General features: G+C 42.4%; 1 protein-coding gene across 5 annotated transcripts in view; it reads right to left on the bottom strand.

Moving 5' to 3' along the window:
- LOC105468044 (par-3 family cell polarity regulator beta) overlaps nt 1-3,123 on the bottom strand; it is a 1,086,746-nt gene extending 1,083,623 nt beyond the window's left edge. For all 5 annotated transcript variants that reach the window (XM_071073272.1, XM_071073273.1, XM_011717972.3 and 2 more), the window contains exon 1: nt 2,861-3,123. In XM_071073272.1, the coding sequence (XP_070929373.1) occupies nt 2,861-2,980 (120 nt within the window). In that variant the 5' untranslated portion in view covers nt 2,981-3,123. The remainder of the gene's footprint in view (nt 1-2,860) is intronic.
- Between the last annotated feature and the right edge of the window lie 13,746 nt (nt 3,124-16,869).

The following is a 16,869-nucleotide window of genomic DNA, read 5'->3' as shown; positions in this document are numbered from 1 at the left end:
AAATGTCTTTTTAAAACAAGAATTAAAAATAATATGGATAAATTCCTATTCATAACAACATATATAGTACTAGGCTATGCAGTTAATGGCTGAGAGCAAACATCTAGAGACACAGTTCCTGGTTTCTAAACCCAAATCTACCACTTACTTGTCATGTCTCTGTGTCTCTTTTTCCCCCGATTTGTAAATCGGGATAATAATAGTACCTACCTCCTAAGGTCGTTGGGAGAAATAAGTCATAAGCATAAAGCTCCTAAAACAGGGCCCCTGCACAGAATAAGCACAATACATGTTATTTGTTAGTGTGATTATTATTACGAAGTGCAGGGCTTAAGACCTTGCTATCTAGGGATACAAACCTTTTAGGTGTCTTTCACTGATTTACAGAAAGTGAACTTATTACATATTGTTTTTCAAACTGAATTTTGACATTTCTGGCCTTTTCCCATTGAAAAAAATAAAAGCATGGAATTTGTTAGAATATTTATTGACCTTTTAGTGCCATTATGAATACCATTTAATATTAGTTAAATCTTGTTAGGATTACAATATTATTTAAAATGAAACTATGGGAGAAGAATACTTGGGGAGGGGAAAAAATCACCACTTACTACTTCTTAAAATGAAATTTCAAAAGTGAAAAAAAGAGGAAGGATTCATACGCTGCAGGTGACCTTTAAATGTCACATTCACTAATATATAAATGTAAACAGAAAAATATAAGTCTGGTAATAATAGTAAACTGATCAATGCAATTACATTGTTCTGTGGTAAGTTACGTTTCCAGTCCAGAATATCAATAGCTTTTTAACACCTTTTAAGATCAAATTATAGTGCATTAAATATCAGCTGGTTAGTTCTCTTCATGTTATTTACAAGCTTGTAGTTTCTCTCTTACTTGGACAGCCTCCTGTACTAAACTTCCAAATATACAAGATTTGAGGGCATAAATTATTTAATAGTTAAAAGGTAACTTCAATTCTGTAAGACAATCCTTCAGTAAGATCTATTTCAATCTGTCTGGAGTAATGTTGTTACTATTAACCTTAGCTCACTTTCAAAAGTTAGTGAAATACGATTTAAAAGAAAATCGGTTACTTGTTTAAATCTCAGTTAACTCAATTACATGATTTAAACAGCAAACACTATTTTAACAATGGCAAACACACACACCCGCACACACATGCACACATTGCAGATTTTCACTTAGCTTTCTAAGCCACTTTAATATTTTCCCTCCTCTACCTCAATTCCATCAGTAAAGAGTTCATCTTTGGCCGGGCGCGGTGGCTCAAGCCTGTAATCCCAGCACTTTGGGAGGCCGAGACGGGCGGATCATGAGGTCAGGAGATCGAGACCATCCTGGCTAATACGGTGAAACCCCGTCTCTACTAAAAAATACAAAAAACTAGCCGGGCGAAGTGGCGGGTGCCTGTAGTCCCAGCTACTCGGGAGGCTGAGGCAGGAGAATGGCGTGAACCCGAGAGGAGGAGCTTGCAGTGAGCTGAGATCCGGCCACTGCACTCCAGCCTGGGTGACAGAGCAAGACTCCGTCTCAAAAAAAAAAAAAAAAAAAAAAAAAAAAAAGAGTTCATCTTTAGGGGTTATATTTAATATATTAATAGACCTTTCATTGTACTCTCCTCCAGTTCTTGAGAATCCAAAGCAATATACACGTATTTATCCAGAGCTGAATTTTTTTTTTCTGTATAATAATTCTTAATGGAGGCAAAGAAGTTGCAAGTATTTTCTTAAACCCCTAGGCTATATACTTGTAAGAAACAATTACTTTTATGCTTTGGATAACCGATAAGAAGTTAAAGGAAATGAAAACTTACATTTCTCTATCACTAGATTGACCAACCCACTATTTTAGTCACATGGCATGAGATCAAATATTAAGAGAACAATTGACCCCTAAAACAAGAATTTGTGACTTGCCCTGTTTGAGGAAGATTTGGGACATACAAAATGTTCCATGTGAAGATTCAAAAAATTAAAAGGTTATTCAATGCCTTCATTTAAAAGTTTCATTGAGGAAGTCCCAGAGGCCCAATGTTACCCAAATACTTGGCGTAAGTTCTACTGCCAGATATTTTCTCAACATGTATTGAACGCTTTAAAACAACTGTCACTTAATTTCTACTTGTTCCTGACTTCAGCTACAGAGCTAGGGACGTCTTTCTCATTTTAATAATCACTCAGGACCTGACAACAGCCCACACACATAGTAAATGCTCATAGAATCTGTGACAAACTGAAAACACTCAAAATGTAGACAGGTTGGCTAAGCAAACAGCGTTCTCCCACCTGAGTTCCTGCCCAAGTTACTGAGACAGGGCAGCTCACATGGCTGAAACTCCAAAGGCCCCATCAGTTGTTAACTTCCGAGTATGTGTCACTTGCACAGTCAACTTTCTAACTCCAAGGAGCCTAAGTGAGGCGGGCCTTAATGGGTCAAAAATCACACTTAGGTGAGCAGCACTTTCTAAGACGTTCCCTCAAACAAGTTCTAAACCAGTGCTCCTCAAACTTCAGTGGGCATTCCAATCACCTGGGGGTCTCCTTAAAGAGCAGATCCTGAGTCGGTGGGTTTGGAGTAAGTCCCCGTATTGTGCAGTTCTAAGGAGCTCCCAAGAGAATCCAATGCTGCGGGTCCACCCACGACCCTTGGAGCTCAAGGCCCAAAATGCCCAAAGACACCCAGATGACTACTCTTAGCAATCGACAACAACTTCAGCTACAGGCAGTGCCCCATAATCCCCTGGGTTTTCTGCATCCCCCCTGAGTGTGGCCGCCGGGTCGCACCTGGCAGGTGCCTTGACTGCAGCCGCGCCCCCCTCCTCCGCGCCGCGCTCACCTTCTCCCGGGTCTTCAGGTACCGCTGCAGCGCCTGCTGGGTGAGCTCGCCCACGCGCAGCTGGCCCTCCTTGCAGGGCACCACGATGCCCGTCCTGCCGAAGCACACGGTCACTTTCATCCTGGCCCCCGGCGACCACGCCGGGCCGGGCCGAACAGGTGTCTGACCCCGCGGGCGCAGCCCCTACTCTCGGAGGACGCCCGGGGCCCGGGGCGGGTGGGCCCGGAGACCCGGGGCGCCGCTCCCCGGAGCACCCTGAGGCCCGGGGGCTCGCAGCAGCGCCCCTTTCACCCGGGCAGGTGGCGGGAATCGGGGAGGAGCGGCCGTGGAGAGGGGTTACCTCCCAGGTGCCCGGCGGCCCGGGACGCGGCGGCTCCGCGGCCCGGCTCCTCCTCCTCCTCCTCCCGCTCCTGCTCCTACTCCTGCCTGGCCCAGGCTGCTGCTCCGCGCCCACCAAAGCGGAACTGCCGGCCCTGCCCTGTCGCTGGCCGTGGCCCTGGCCCTGGCCCTGGCGGTGGTGGCAGGGCCGGCCCCAGGCCCCGAGCTGGAGTGGGCGGCGGCGGCGTCGCGCGGGGCCGGAGTTGGGAGGAAACTTTTGCGCCGGCTCCCAACTCCTCCGCGGCGCCCGCGCTCTGGGCTCCCGCGGTCCCGGGGCCGGCCTGGGCCCGGCTCTTAAAGGGGCCGCGGCGCTCCCGGGCCCCGCCGCGCGCTGGGCGACGCCGTGCCCCGGCCCTGCGGGCCGGTAACTGGAGCCCGGGAGCCTCGTCTCATCACCTGGGTCTCCGCCTGTCTCTCTCCCTCTCGCACGCATGCACACGGAGCTCTGGGGAGTTGTAAGGGGATCCGAGGGCTACACACTGGGGATTGAAACCGGATCTCAGAAAGAACACCCGAGGGAAGAGCGAGGAGACTGCAGAGCTGCACCTTTCACAGGAGGGGACTGCAGCAAGATGCAAAAGGAGCCCAGGAGCAGGTGCTTCTCGTCACGCCCGCCAAAAACACCCAAGGGGCGAGGCTGCCAGGTGCTGAGATGCAAGCGTGGCCCAAGGAGCCTAAGAGAGGCGGGCCTTAATGGATCAAAAATCACACTTAGGTGAGCAGCATTTTTTAAGACGTTCCCTCAAACAAGTTCTAAACCAGTGCTCCTCAAACTTAAGTGGGCATTCCCATCACCTGGGGAACTCGCCTTAAGCACAGCCCTTGCCGCTGCCCTGAGGAGCCCTGGGATAGCAGAGCTGAAGGGAACCTTGGAGAGAACGCGGCGGTGGAAACTTTTCGTTTTACAGACCCTCGAGGACGCTGAGTATTCGGCCAAAGGTCACACCCAAGACCCAGACATGATCGCGTGTGTTGACACATAGCCTTCTGGAATGCGACTACCGTTGTGCATTTTATTAGGAAAAAAAAAGTTAACACCTTTAGACTCATGATTTGGCAGGTGTGTATCCATCACCAATTGAAATGGAAATATGTGGGGGAAACCAACAAACTACATTTGTTTCATTCTTACCTCTCATGTAAATTAGCTCCTTTGAGCTTAACAACTACCCTGTAGGTAGATACTATTCTTCGCATCTTGTGCATCAAGAATGGTGCTGGGAGAGGTCAAGAGACTGAGCAGACCATGGTGTTAGTTGTTGAAAAGAACTCAGGTCTTCCGAGCTCAATCTCTGGTCTCTCCCTGCAGTTTTCTTAGCCATCCAGTTCATCCAGCAAGACCCTCGGGGCTGCATCATGTGTTTCTCTGCAGAAGGATTTGCTCCTATGTGGACACACTTAAATAGAACTTGAATTGCCTAGGATGGTATGATAATGCACAGGAGATTAAATTCATCGGTTTCAAGAGGGTTTTTAAAAAAATAAATTTTAGCTCATTCATACATCCAGTAAGTATATATTGGTTGTCTTCTATGTATAGAAGGTCAGTGGCAACCAAGAGGATCATGTAAACCAAGTCCGTTGTAAATGGTTGTAAATCCAATACAAACTAATTTGTATTTAAATAAACCAAGGGCAGAATTGATCGCCTCATAAAATCAGAAGATCCAGAGAGCACTCCATTGAGACAAGGTTGAAAGCAGGAACTCAAACTATGTCCTCAGGGGCCAGCTAGCTCTCTCCAGCTCTTGGCTCTATCTGTCCCTCAGTGTGGTCTCCATTCTCAGGCCAGCTCTCTTCAAAGGAGACACTTTATCCTCTTTTCAGAGACGAGGAGCTGAGGCCAAAGGAGGTTAAATGATTTGGTTGAAATCTCATTCTTAGAAAGTAGCAGAGGCTGGCTTAAAACCCAGGTCATCTGATTCCAGTCTTCATCATAACTGCAGTGCCGTTTCTTACATGAGAAGTACCAATGAGTAAATCAAACTAACAAATAGATACTGGTGCCATGCATTAATGTGTGGCCCTCACTTTTAATATTGGGTGTTATATGGACCTATAGAATGGTATGGAGCAAAGATTTTCCACTGATGAAATAACTTTGCATGTTGCCATCCTTCCTGCTTCATGGCTTTTTGCTTTACAGTTGCTCCAGACTCATTTTCTGCTGCTTGGGTCATGAATAGCTCCCTTCTCCTCTCCACAAATTCCCTCTTAGCCCAGCTTCAGCTCCTTCCCAATATCTGGAACCCTCCACCCAAAGTCCTGGCTTTGAGAATCTCCAAGCGAACCATAAAGAACACTCCAGCTCTCCGAATTCCACTTGGGAAATTAGAATCGGGACCTAGGGGATGCAGCAGAGGCCACGCCATTGTGAGATGAAGGAAGAGATGACTCTAGACAAGGATGTGATCAGTGCATTGTGCAATTCTGCACACCACTGGGTGACCTTTTATAGTCCTAAGTTAGTATGAAGAGTTTAGTGTTTACATTTTGCGTTTATTAAATAGCCAGGTTTAATTTGTTATTCAGCCTCATCACAGCATATATAGAAACAATTTATCATATATTATCAAGGGATTAAAAAAAAAGAACACAACTGCAACACACAGTCATTCATGCCCAGCAAATTCCTAAATCAGTATTTTATGCCCCATGGGACCTCCTGGGCAGAAGACAATAAATAATTTGCCTTGATTGAGTAACACTAGAGGATCCTAAGCCTGGGTTCCATTTTCTTGTTTTGCCTGCTCGGTGGATAAATATTGCCTGTGATGTGATATTTTTCCATTTGTTATCCAACAGCTTACCAAGTACTGGAGTAGCCAGTAAAGAAGTGTTATACAGAGAAAGAACAATAATCCTGATCAATATTATTAAACTGCCCTACCTTGAGGAAGTGTAACTAAAATGTCAGGTACTATCAGGTGTACATTGAATGAAGAATGATATTTTATCTGTAGTTGACCGGTAATCGAGTCTCATGTTTTGTACTATTAAACAAAATATTTTTACTTTTCAAGGAATTATTTATAGCAAGTACTATTTATCACAAAAAAATTGAATCTATTTTACTAATTACCTTACTTCTAAAGCCCTTGGAGCATTAGTATAAAAGATTGCATTCTTTGCTTCCTTCTGAAAGCAGGTGCAAGAATGATTGCATAAAAAAAGAAAGAGAAAAATGGGTATTAGTTTTCATTTTTTTCTCTTTTATACTTAAAAGCAAATGGTCTGGGTTATTGTTTAACTGGACAAGAATGGATTCTTCTTTAGAGCTGTTTGTCTCTAAATACTGCATGGCATTCATTTGTTGACATTTTTGGTTATTTATTTCTGTAGCTCTCCTGGATGCACAAATAACAATGCTCTTCACCCTAAGGGGAATATTATGGGCCACTGGCTTTTTGGAAGGTCCATCTTTTTGCCTATCCTATAAGCAAGACTCACAAGTCTTCACAAATGATACAGCTGTATCACCCCTTCTTACATTGAATTCTACTCTGTAGAAACTAATATTCTCCCTAAGTTTGTTTTCTTGAAAAGAAGCTGAATCATGAAATGAGCATCTCTTAAAAAAAATAAAATGAACAACCAAAAGCAAGGAAACTGTTCTGATGCTGTTATATTTAGTTAATTTTGATTATTAGTTAGATGTTTTCCTCATTGTATGATCTCCTTCCCTGAGGCTCACTGGGGCCCGTTAACGGTAAGCACAGGAATAGGCCCTACTCTGGATAGGACCAGGTCCTTTCACCTTTAGGCGTCTGTAGAAGACTGTTAGGAAGAGGGCCAATAGCAGTGGTCATGGGTGCTCTCCAACAAGCTCAACTGTCCAAAGATAGCTTTGAGGTAAGGGTGCAACCAAGAGTTCTCTTTTCAATTCTCCTTACTTTATTGAAGGCCACTTTCTGACTCTCATTTATATCCTGTTACTTGGAGAGGAAGTGAATGGGCATCCATGTAATTGACAGAAGGTAGAGAGAGATTTGGCCCTGGACGTTTCAGTGTTTAAATCAGGTATGCACCGTGATAAGCTAAGTAATCTTAGGCACATGTCACTTTCCTTTTTTGTAAAATGGGATGATAACTCTATTTTAAGGTGTAACACACATAAAGCACTCAACACATAGTAGGCAAGATATATTGCCCTCCTTCAACTTTTTTTCCATTTACTAGCATTTCTAAATGTCACTTATTTCCATTGAGTCTGAAACTACTTCCAAAGTGAAACAATTCAAATGATACATAGAAACTACACTTCAACTACACAACTTATGGAGACAAAGTGTAACTAGCTCTGTAATGAGGGTGCCAGGATCATAGCAAAACTGAAGTTAAGATGTGTATTCTAGTTCACAATCTACATATTATTTCATCTGCTGCTCAAAAAACAATCCTGAAACATTTAATCTAGTATCTGAGAATCACAGAATTACAGAGCTGAATGGGGCCTTGGAGATTACCTGATACAATATCCTCAGTTTGTAGATGAGGAACCTGAACTAGAAAAGTCAATGAAACTGGTTCAGCCAGAATCAGAAACCAGAACCTCTGGATCATAGTCCAGTGCTTTCTTCACTTCCCTGTCTGCCTGGTAATAGAATTTGTAACATTAGATATTTGACCAACATTGGTTCAAGGCTTTCTGGTTTGTTGTTGTTTTTTTTTTGTTGTTGTTTTTGAGACAGAGTCCCGCTCTGTTGCACAGGCTGGAGTGCGGTGGTGCAATCCTGGCTCACTGCAGCCTCTGCCTCCTGCATTCAAGCAATTCTCCTGCCTCAGCCTCTCAAGTAGCTGGGATTACAAGTGTGCACCACCACACGTGGCTAATCTTTGTATTTTTAGTAGAGACAGGTTTTCACCATGTTTACCAGGCTGGTCTTGAACTCCTGACTTCAAGTGATCCGCCTGCCTCAGCCTCCCAAAGTGCTGGGATTATAGGTGTGAACCACTGCGGCTGGCCATGGCTCATGGCTTTGAACTCTCACTGGGCTAGGAAGTGCTGGTATGGCGTTCATTCTTCTACCTATTCCTGCAGTTTCAATTTAAACTTAAGATTCTGAACACTTATTCTCCCCACAATTGTAAACATCAAAAAAGTTTGCTGAGTATTTAAATGACTATTGCAGAAAATTATAAACCACCAAAGGATTTTAAGCAGGACAATAACATGATCAGATTTGTGTTTGGTGGAATGCAGAGGACCTGGGAGATGGGCAGAAGCCCCTGCTTCGTTCATTCAATCCACCATTCATTTTCTAATGCAACAGCAGTTTTTCAACACCTAAATGTAACTGAGCACAAAGTGACTATGAAGCTTAGACTCTAGTGAGGAAGACAGATAATGAATGACTCACCAAATGGACAAAATATTTGCACATTGTTATAAAGTATAATCAAAGATATAAATAGCAGGCTTGTGTAATAGAGAATAACTGGGTAAGGGAGAACCTATTTATATTGGATTGGTAAGAGGAAAAAAGTTACTTTGGGAAGAACTCAGAGAAAAGGTGGACAGTAAATGCAGATATCTCTGAGATAAGACCAAGAGTGATGTGTTTTAGGAATTAAGAAAAAGCCAGTTTGGTTCCTGGAGCATTAATGAGCCAAAAGACAGGCAGGAAATGAGGTAGAAGAGATTGTCTACAGCAGTGGCCTCCTAGAAGACTAAGGCAACATAGATGATGAAGAAGGGAAGATTGGGGATATCTTTCCGGATTTGTGATAGATGGTGGATGGTAAGCTTTGGGGAAAAATTAAGAAACACTGGTTTCTAATTTAGACAACTAGTTAAGAAGTGACATTATTGGCTGGGCACGGTGGCTCACCCCTGTAATCCTAGCACTTTGGGAGGCTGAGGCAGGTGGATCACCTGAAGTCAGGAGTTCAAGACCAGCCTGCCCAACATAGTGAAACTCCATCTCTACTAAAAATACAAAAATTAGCCAGGCATGGTGGTGCACGCCTATCATCACAGCTACTCGGGAGGTTGAGGCAGGAGAATCACTTGAACCCAAGAGGCAGAGGTTGCAGTGAGCCAAGATTGTGGCAGTACACTCCAGCCTGGGCAACAAAGTGAGACTCCATCTCAAAAAAAAAAAGAAGAAGAAGAAGAAGAAGTGACAGTATTAGTTAAAAGTTAAAGCTAAGGAAGTTGGAAAGTGGGGAGGCCTTTGCAGATGTTGGGGAAAAAAGAGTAAGTTCAGTTGGAACATTCTAAGTTTGATGTGCCTGCAAAGCAACCAGATAGAAATGTTTAGTCAGCTGGAAATACAAAGTTTGGAGCTCAGGAGAAAGTCTAAAGACTATATATTGAGATTCAGGGGTCATAGACTGAAGCTCAACTTGTCAGAAGAGAAGAGATCATCCAAAGAAGGAGTTTACGATGAAAAGGCAATAGGGCTTAGACTAGAATCGTGGAAAATGTCCATATTCAAAAAAAGGGAGATTTGGAGAAGTTACATATGCTTATAATGATGAATTGTTAATGATGATAAGGTATTATTCTTATTCTCTATAAGGTATTATCAATGTCAAAGATGTGATAAGAAAGGGTGCTGCTGCCCTAGTGAAGACACAACAGTAGAAAACAGGAAATTGAATGTTAAGAATGGAAAGCAAGAGAGTTTGACCAGAACAGATAGGTTTCATCGGAGCATAACATAGGATATAAGGCTAGAAAGATTCAGGAAGAGGAAAATGATTCCGGGACAGCTGTGAGAAATAGATTAAGGAGTTTGGATCTAAAGCACCAAAGAGATAGTCTCTAGATGCTTGAACAAAGGAGTCATATGCATAAAACAGCATTTGAGAGTCATTATTTTGACATCTTTATACATAGAGACTTTGAGTAGGAAGTGACTGAATTTAGGAAGAATCCAAAAGAAAGATGTTGGAGTAAGTCATATCAGGCTGAATTTAAGTGAAGCATCACATATGTACATATTTGTAAAATATCTCCGCCTTTGCGTATGTTTGTCCAAAGTAGTAAACTGCATCATTGCTTAATGTAAAGTCCTTTTAGCCTGCTATTCTATGAATGGAAAGTGGAGAAATGCCATATGATTCAGGGTCCGGTCAGGCAAACTGAAAACATACCCTATATCAAATAGAGAGAGTTGAATACGAGAAATTAATTACACTGTTGATGAAAGGGCTAGGAAGGCAAGCAAGATATGGGAAGGCAATTCAGAGATTAGCCACAGCAGGAAGCTGCTTCTTTCTCGAGGACTGGCTGCATGCAGGAAGGATGCGGAATGTTAGCAGAACTCAGAAGCTGGGCTGCCTGGCAGGAGCTAAAACCAAAGCAAGGACTGAGCTGGGAGCCTGGGGACAGAGCCTGTCCAGAGAAGACCGGCAACAATCAGAAGGAGTTGCAGCCACAGCCAGAAAACACAACCAGGGGAGAGAAAGAGAAAGAAAAGAAGACGAGAGAGAAATACCCACCCCCTGGATTCTTGTCTTCCCCCCTCCATGCTTCTAGCAGTGTGTAGTGCTAGCAGGACTGGCGGGAAGCCAGATAGCAAGGAGAAGGGCAAGGAAGTGTTTGGGAATGAACCTAATAACTTGCCCGGAAGGACTTTCCTAGTGGGCTTCTACAACAATTCATAAATAGAGATTTTAAATCTCACTAATATTTTAAATTTTGGAGAAGCACTAACAGTGTTTCCAATTCAATCTGGTATATTTGCAAAATGAATTTTTTTTCCCAGACTAGGCTAAATTCATGCTTTTCTCAAGAGAAAGTACTTCTACATTTTAACAGTGAAATATAAGCTCTTCCCTGATAGCCAAAATCACCATTAATTTCTATCATTATTTAAGAAATTAAAAAATTTCTACTTTTGCTCAGTTATCAACTCAAATGAATAGTTTGGTTTAGCTATGATTGCATAGTACTGTAAGCAGCAAATCCAAAAATCTTATTAATATTAAATGCTGCAGTCAAACTATAGTGCTATCTGATAATATTTCATTTATTTTATATGCTATAATTTTAGACACTAATCCATGAATTCATAATGGAAGATTTGAAAGACTATTTGATTCAGAGTTATGATTCCTCTGTATAAAATTATTTAATAAAGTCATTAATGCTTGCTACATGTATACATGAATAAGTATAATTTTATTTCAATATCGAAAAATGATTTAATCCATATTTTCCTTCAAACATGTGCACACTTGTTAATACATATTTGTTACAACTTTTTAAATGCTCTTTTATTATATAATCAGAATATAAATAAAGAAAATAAATGGGTAATATGTGGACTTCAACATGTCTCACAAGACTTGAAAAGAGCAATTTCACAGCAAACAAAAAGAACTATCAGTTTACCACATACATAAAACTTCCGGCAAGTGATACCCACAAAATGGTGGTATTGACAATGAGTAGCATATGTTGGTCATGCCTCTACCAAATCCAATAAGTTTCATTAAGTTGCAAGTTCCTTACTCAAAGAGGCAGTGCTATATAGAAAGGACTAGGATAGCTATAGATAAGACTAAGAGTGGTCCCTGACCCAAGGACAGCCATGCATAGGCTAGCCAACCCATGATATAATCTGATATTAAAAGCAAGTAAAGTCATTGGTGATCAGCTAAGCCAGACAGATTGGCTCCTTCTAGTATGTAGGCTACAGAATAGAAGAGGATTGGCTGCTTCGTGTTGAAGGAATCAAAAAGCCAAAACCTTGAGATTTCAGTGGCTCATGAGATGAAAGCACTTTTGGAGCTGCCTCAACTCTCCATTGACCCCAGTACCAACCTACAAATATTGTCACAATAACAGTCACCCCCAACCAATTATTTTTTGTCACATTATTTTGAGACCAATTCTTAAAACCAAAGCAACTTATTCTAGCAAAGAACAAAAAGAACTTATAAGTAAATTCAAGAGGAGATAAATTAATAGACAATAAGTCATGGACTTAAGGCTTTTACATACATTTTTGCCAGAATGAACCCAGGGCCTATGGACAATAAACTGGATTATAACTAAAGTAATTGGGAAGTCAGTGGATACTTGAATAAATTTTCTTGAAGAAAGAAAGTTGAACATTGGCTGTTAGGAGTTGGTAAGCTATGATTGCAGGAAGCTGCAGGAAGCTATGTGATCGTGCCACTGCTCTTCAGCTTAGGCAACAGAGCAAGGCTCTGTCTCAAAAACAAACAAACAAAAAAACAAAAACAGAAACACTTGATGAGCTAAACTAGAGTAATCGCCAGGGAAACACCCATTCAGGAATGGGAAGATCCAGCATAAGAACAGAGCCAAGGCTTGGGACTTTTCTGCATTCCAGAAGAAACAAGCAAACCGTTTTTTCTCAAATAACTGCATTTGATGGTTGCAAATATGGCCAACCATAGGCAGAAACCAGAGACAGTTAAACTTTATTCTTGAGAGGCAGATTGTTAGGAGGAACTCCCCAGAAGAGCATTTGAACCCTACTGCTGGGGCTCAGAAAACAATATCCCAAAGTATGGCACTTTGGCATGCTGAGCCCTTTGAACTAAAGGAGATTGGAAGGCCTCAGAAGCAGTTTCAGAGGCAAAGTCTCTCTCTCTGATCTTCTGCTATCTCCTGCCCACCACCCCCATTTCTCCTCCAAAGCAAGCCATAGAAACCGGAATTCCTCTTCCCCATGGTAGGTCATAGAAAATAGAACCTATCTAAAGTCATAATACCTAGAAATATGACTTTAGCCTTCCCCTTACTCTAACCTTTCTGTGTAGGAACCGACCATAAAGAAGTTCTTTGACCTACCTTATCTGGTAGTAGAGCATAAGACTCTTGTTCCAGAGGAGTCCTGCCTGATAGCTAGAAGGAAGGAACTCTACAGAGAGGCCAAGAAGAATCTGGACAGGCCTTGCTAGGTCCCTGCCTCCCTAGTCTATTACCATTATTTAATCCCATGTTTGTCCAATCACAGCTCTACATGGCTGTCTGCCTGTTCTTCATCAAATTCAGGCATAAAAAATGTACAATTTTCCCTCGGTGTTTGAGTCTTCATGTCTGAAGGCTCCTGTGTCACATAACACTTTGATTAAGTAAATTTGTTATGCTTTTCTCTTGTTAATCTGTCTTTTACTATAGGCGTATAGGCCATGATCCTGATGACAGGTGAGGAAGGGCCTTATACCTTTTCCACCCCTACCTTACTATAGTATAATGTGTGCTATGGTGAATCACACAGACCCACTCCCCCTTCAGGACTGAGAGTTCATCCAGTGATGCTGGTATTGTTGGCAGCTGAGGATCTCATCTGAGCCGCTGTCCAGGAATTACCCTCAATGGAACAGAGCCTCAATGCTCAAGATTGGGCCTCATTCATAGGGTAGCCCACATGCCCACATCCAATGAGTCGTCTATGTGTGTGAGAGAAGGAATAAAGGCCCAGACCCCTTGCTTGAAGGCTAATCAACTCTGAATGTCCATTATAGTTATGGTAAAACTTTGTTGCAAAAGTGTCCCTGCCTAACTCCTTTCTCTGCGTAACCCTACTTCACTTCCACACAAGAATTGATTTTGACCACATTCACCAATAAATTTACACATGTGAATCTCCATCTCACAGTCTGTTCTGCAGATAATCCAACCTAAGAAATAAGGTAATAAAAGAACTGTTAAAAATTCACAGACACAATGCTTTACATGGAAATGAGGGCTTAGGTAATGAGTGATTAACAAACCTAAAGATAATATGAATGCTTGAATAAATGAAGGAATGTATTGTAAATGACTCCAGTTATTTTCAGAAAAATACCCAAAAGGGTGAATTAGCAGAAAATGGAACCAAAGAAATAGCTGATAATAGCTTAGTGATAGTGGCTCATATGGGTCTGCTACAATGACCAAAACGTCTATTGAAGCCAGTGAGCAGGATTCCTGAAAGCATAGGAGAGTTAACAAGAACTTTCAGCATCTAGAGAAGGAAGCTGTATTAGTCCATTCTTGTGCTGCTGTGAAGAACTACGTGGGAGTGGGTAATTTACAAAGAAAAGAGGTTTAAAATTGACTCACAGTTCTGCAGGGTTGGGGAGGCCTCAGGAAACTTACAATCATGGTGGAAGGCACCTCTTCACAGGGTGGCAGGAGAGAGAATGAGTGCAAACAGGGAAAATGGCAGACACTTATAAAACCATCAGACCTTATGAGAACTCACTATCACAAGAACAGCAAGGGGGAAACCATCCCCATATTTCAATTACCTCCTGCCGGGTCCCTCCCGTGACACCTGGGGATTATGGAGATTACAGTTCAAGATGAGATTTGGTGGGGACACAGTGAAACCATATCAGAAGCCATTGCAAGAAAGGCACACCCCCTCATGTCTTATATTCTAGCTAAAAGAAAATCATTTTAATTTTGCATTCTACTTGACAGTACATTCATATTTTTTATTAAAATATGTTTTAGATTAATTTTCATTAAGAAAAAGTGTTTTCTTACCATCTCTTTGGCTAAAAAATGGAGTGTTAATCCACTGGATCCTTCAGCTTTATCCAGGCAATTTCTCTTCACTGCCTAAGATTTATTGTTTTATTTTTATTTTTATTTGTGATACTTTAAGTTCTACGGTACATGTGCACAACATGCAGGTTTGTTACATGTGTATACATGTGCCATGTTGGTGTGCTGCACCCATTAACTCGTCATTTACATTAGGTATATCTCCTAATGCTATCCCACCCCCCTTCCCCCACCCCACGGCAGGCCCCGGTGTGTGGTGTTCCCCACCCTGTGTCCAAATGTTCTCACTGTTCAATTCCCACCTATGAGTGAGAACATGTGGTGTTTGGTTTTCTGTCCTTGCAATAGTTTGCTTAGAATGATGGTTTCCAGCTTCATCCCTGTCTGTACAAAGGACATGAACTCATCTTTTTTTTATGGCTGCATAGTATTCCATGGTGTGTATGTGCCAAATTTTCTTAATCCAGTCTGTCATTGATGGACATTTGGGTTGGTTCCAAGTCTTTGCTATTGTGAATAGTGTCTCAGTAAACATACATGTGCATGTGTCTTTATAGCAGCATGATTTATAATCCTTTGGGTATATACCCAGTAATGAAATGGCTGAGTCAAATGATATTTCTATTTTAGATCCTTGAGGAATCGCCACACTGTCTTCCGCAATGGTTGAACTAGTTTACAGTCCCACCAACAGTGTAAAAGTGTTCATGTTTCTCCACATCCTCTCCAGCACCTGTTGCTTCCTGACTTTTTAATGATTCCTGACTTAACAATGACGTGGAGTTTACAGAGGCAGGCAGGCCTCCTTGAGCAGACCTCCTTGAGCTGCAGTAGGCTCCACTCAGTTCCAGCTTCCTGGCCGCAGCTTTGTTTACCTACTCTAGCCTTAGCAATGGCAGGTGCCCCTCCCCCAGCCTCGCTGCCTCCTTGCAGTTCCATCTCAGACTGCTGTGTTAGCAGTGAGCGAGGCTCCATGGGCATGAGACCCTCCAAGCCAAGCATAGGATATAATCTCCTGTTGTGCTGTTTGCTAAGACCATTGGAAAAGCGCAGCATTAGGATGGGAGTGACCCGATTTTCCAGGTGCGTGTCTGTCACTGCTTCCCTTGGCTAGGGAAGGGAATTCCCAACCACTTGCACTTCCCCGGTGAGGCGATGCCTTGCCCTGCTTCGGCTCATGGTCCATGGGCTGCACCCACTGTCCTGCACCCACTGTCTGACAAGCCCCGGTGAGATGAACCCGGTACCTCAGTCGGAAATGCAGAAATCCCCCGTCTTCTGCATCGCTCACACTGAGAGCTGTAGCCTGGAGCTGTTCCTATTTGGCCATCTTGGAACCTTCTCTGCCTAAGGTTTATAATTGTTATTACAAATTGAGAAGTTAGTCATCTAAATATGTATATACAAATGGCAATTGTTTATATTTTTATAACTTTATGAGTAAAGAGCTGAGTATGGTGGCTTATGCCTGTAATCCTAGCATTTTGGGAAGCTGAGGTGGGAGGATCACTTGATCCCAGGAGTTCAAAACCAACCTGGGCAACATAGGGAGACCTCGTCTCTACAAAGAATAAAAAAAATTAGCCACATGTGGTGACTCACGCCTGTGGTCTCAGCTACTCGGGAGGCTGAGGTGTGTTGAGCCCGGGAAATTGAGGTTGCAGTAAGCTATGATGGCAACATAGCAACGGTGTACTCCAGCCTCGACAGAAAAAGGCTCCCCTGTCAAAAAAACAAAACCAAACAAACCTTTATGAGCTAAACCAGAGTAATCACCAAGGAAACACCCATTCAGTTGATTCAGCTGTTCAGCAAATATTTATGTAGTGACTACTATGTGTCAGGTTCTGTTTTAGGTATACAGTGGTAAACAAGAGAAGCAATACCTCTGCTCTCCTGGAAGCTACATCCAGGACTGAGATTTCCAGAATGTGGCCACAAGGGGCTTTAGTATGAATTTTTATACTACTGTTGGTGAACATTTCAATAGTCTTTCTCCTGTAAGGTCATGTCACTTCTGACATGTGATGATCAGTAACCATTTTTGAACCACTCATCAGTTTCAAGTATGCCCTGCAGAATTACTCAAAGGATATTTTAAGTGATAAAAAAATTGTTGAGAGTGTTGCTCATTTATTTCTAACTCTAT

The sequence above is a fragment of the Macaca nemestrina genome, chromosome 11, assembly GCF_043159975.1.
Source record: "Macaca nemestrina isolate mMacNem1 chromosome 11, mMacNem.hap1, whole genome shotgun sequence".
NCBI classification, from domain to species: Eukaryota; Metazoa; Chordata; class Mammalia; order Primates; family Cercopithecidae; genus Macaca; species Macaca nemestrina.
Note: the sequence above shows the minus strand (reverse complement) of the source record. Positions and strands in the feature narration are given on the sequence as shown.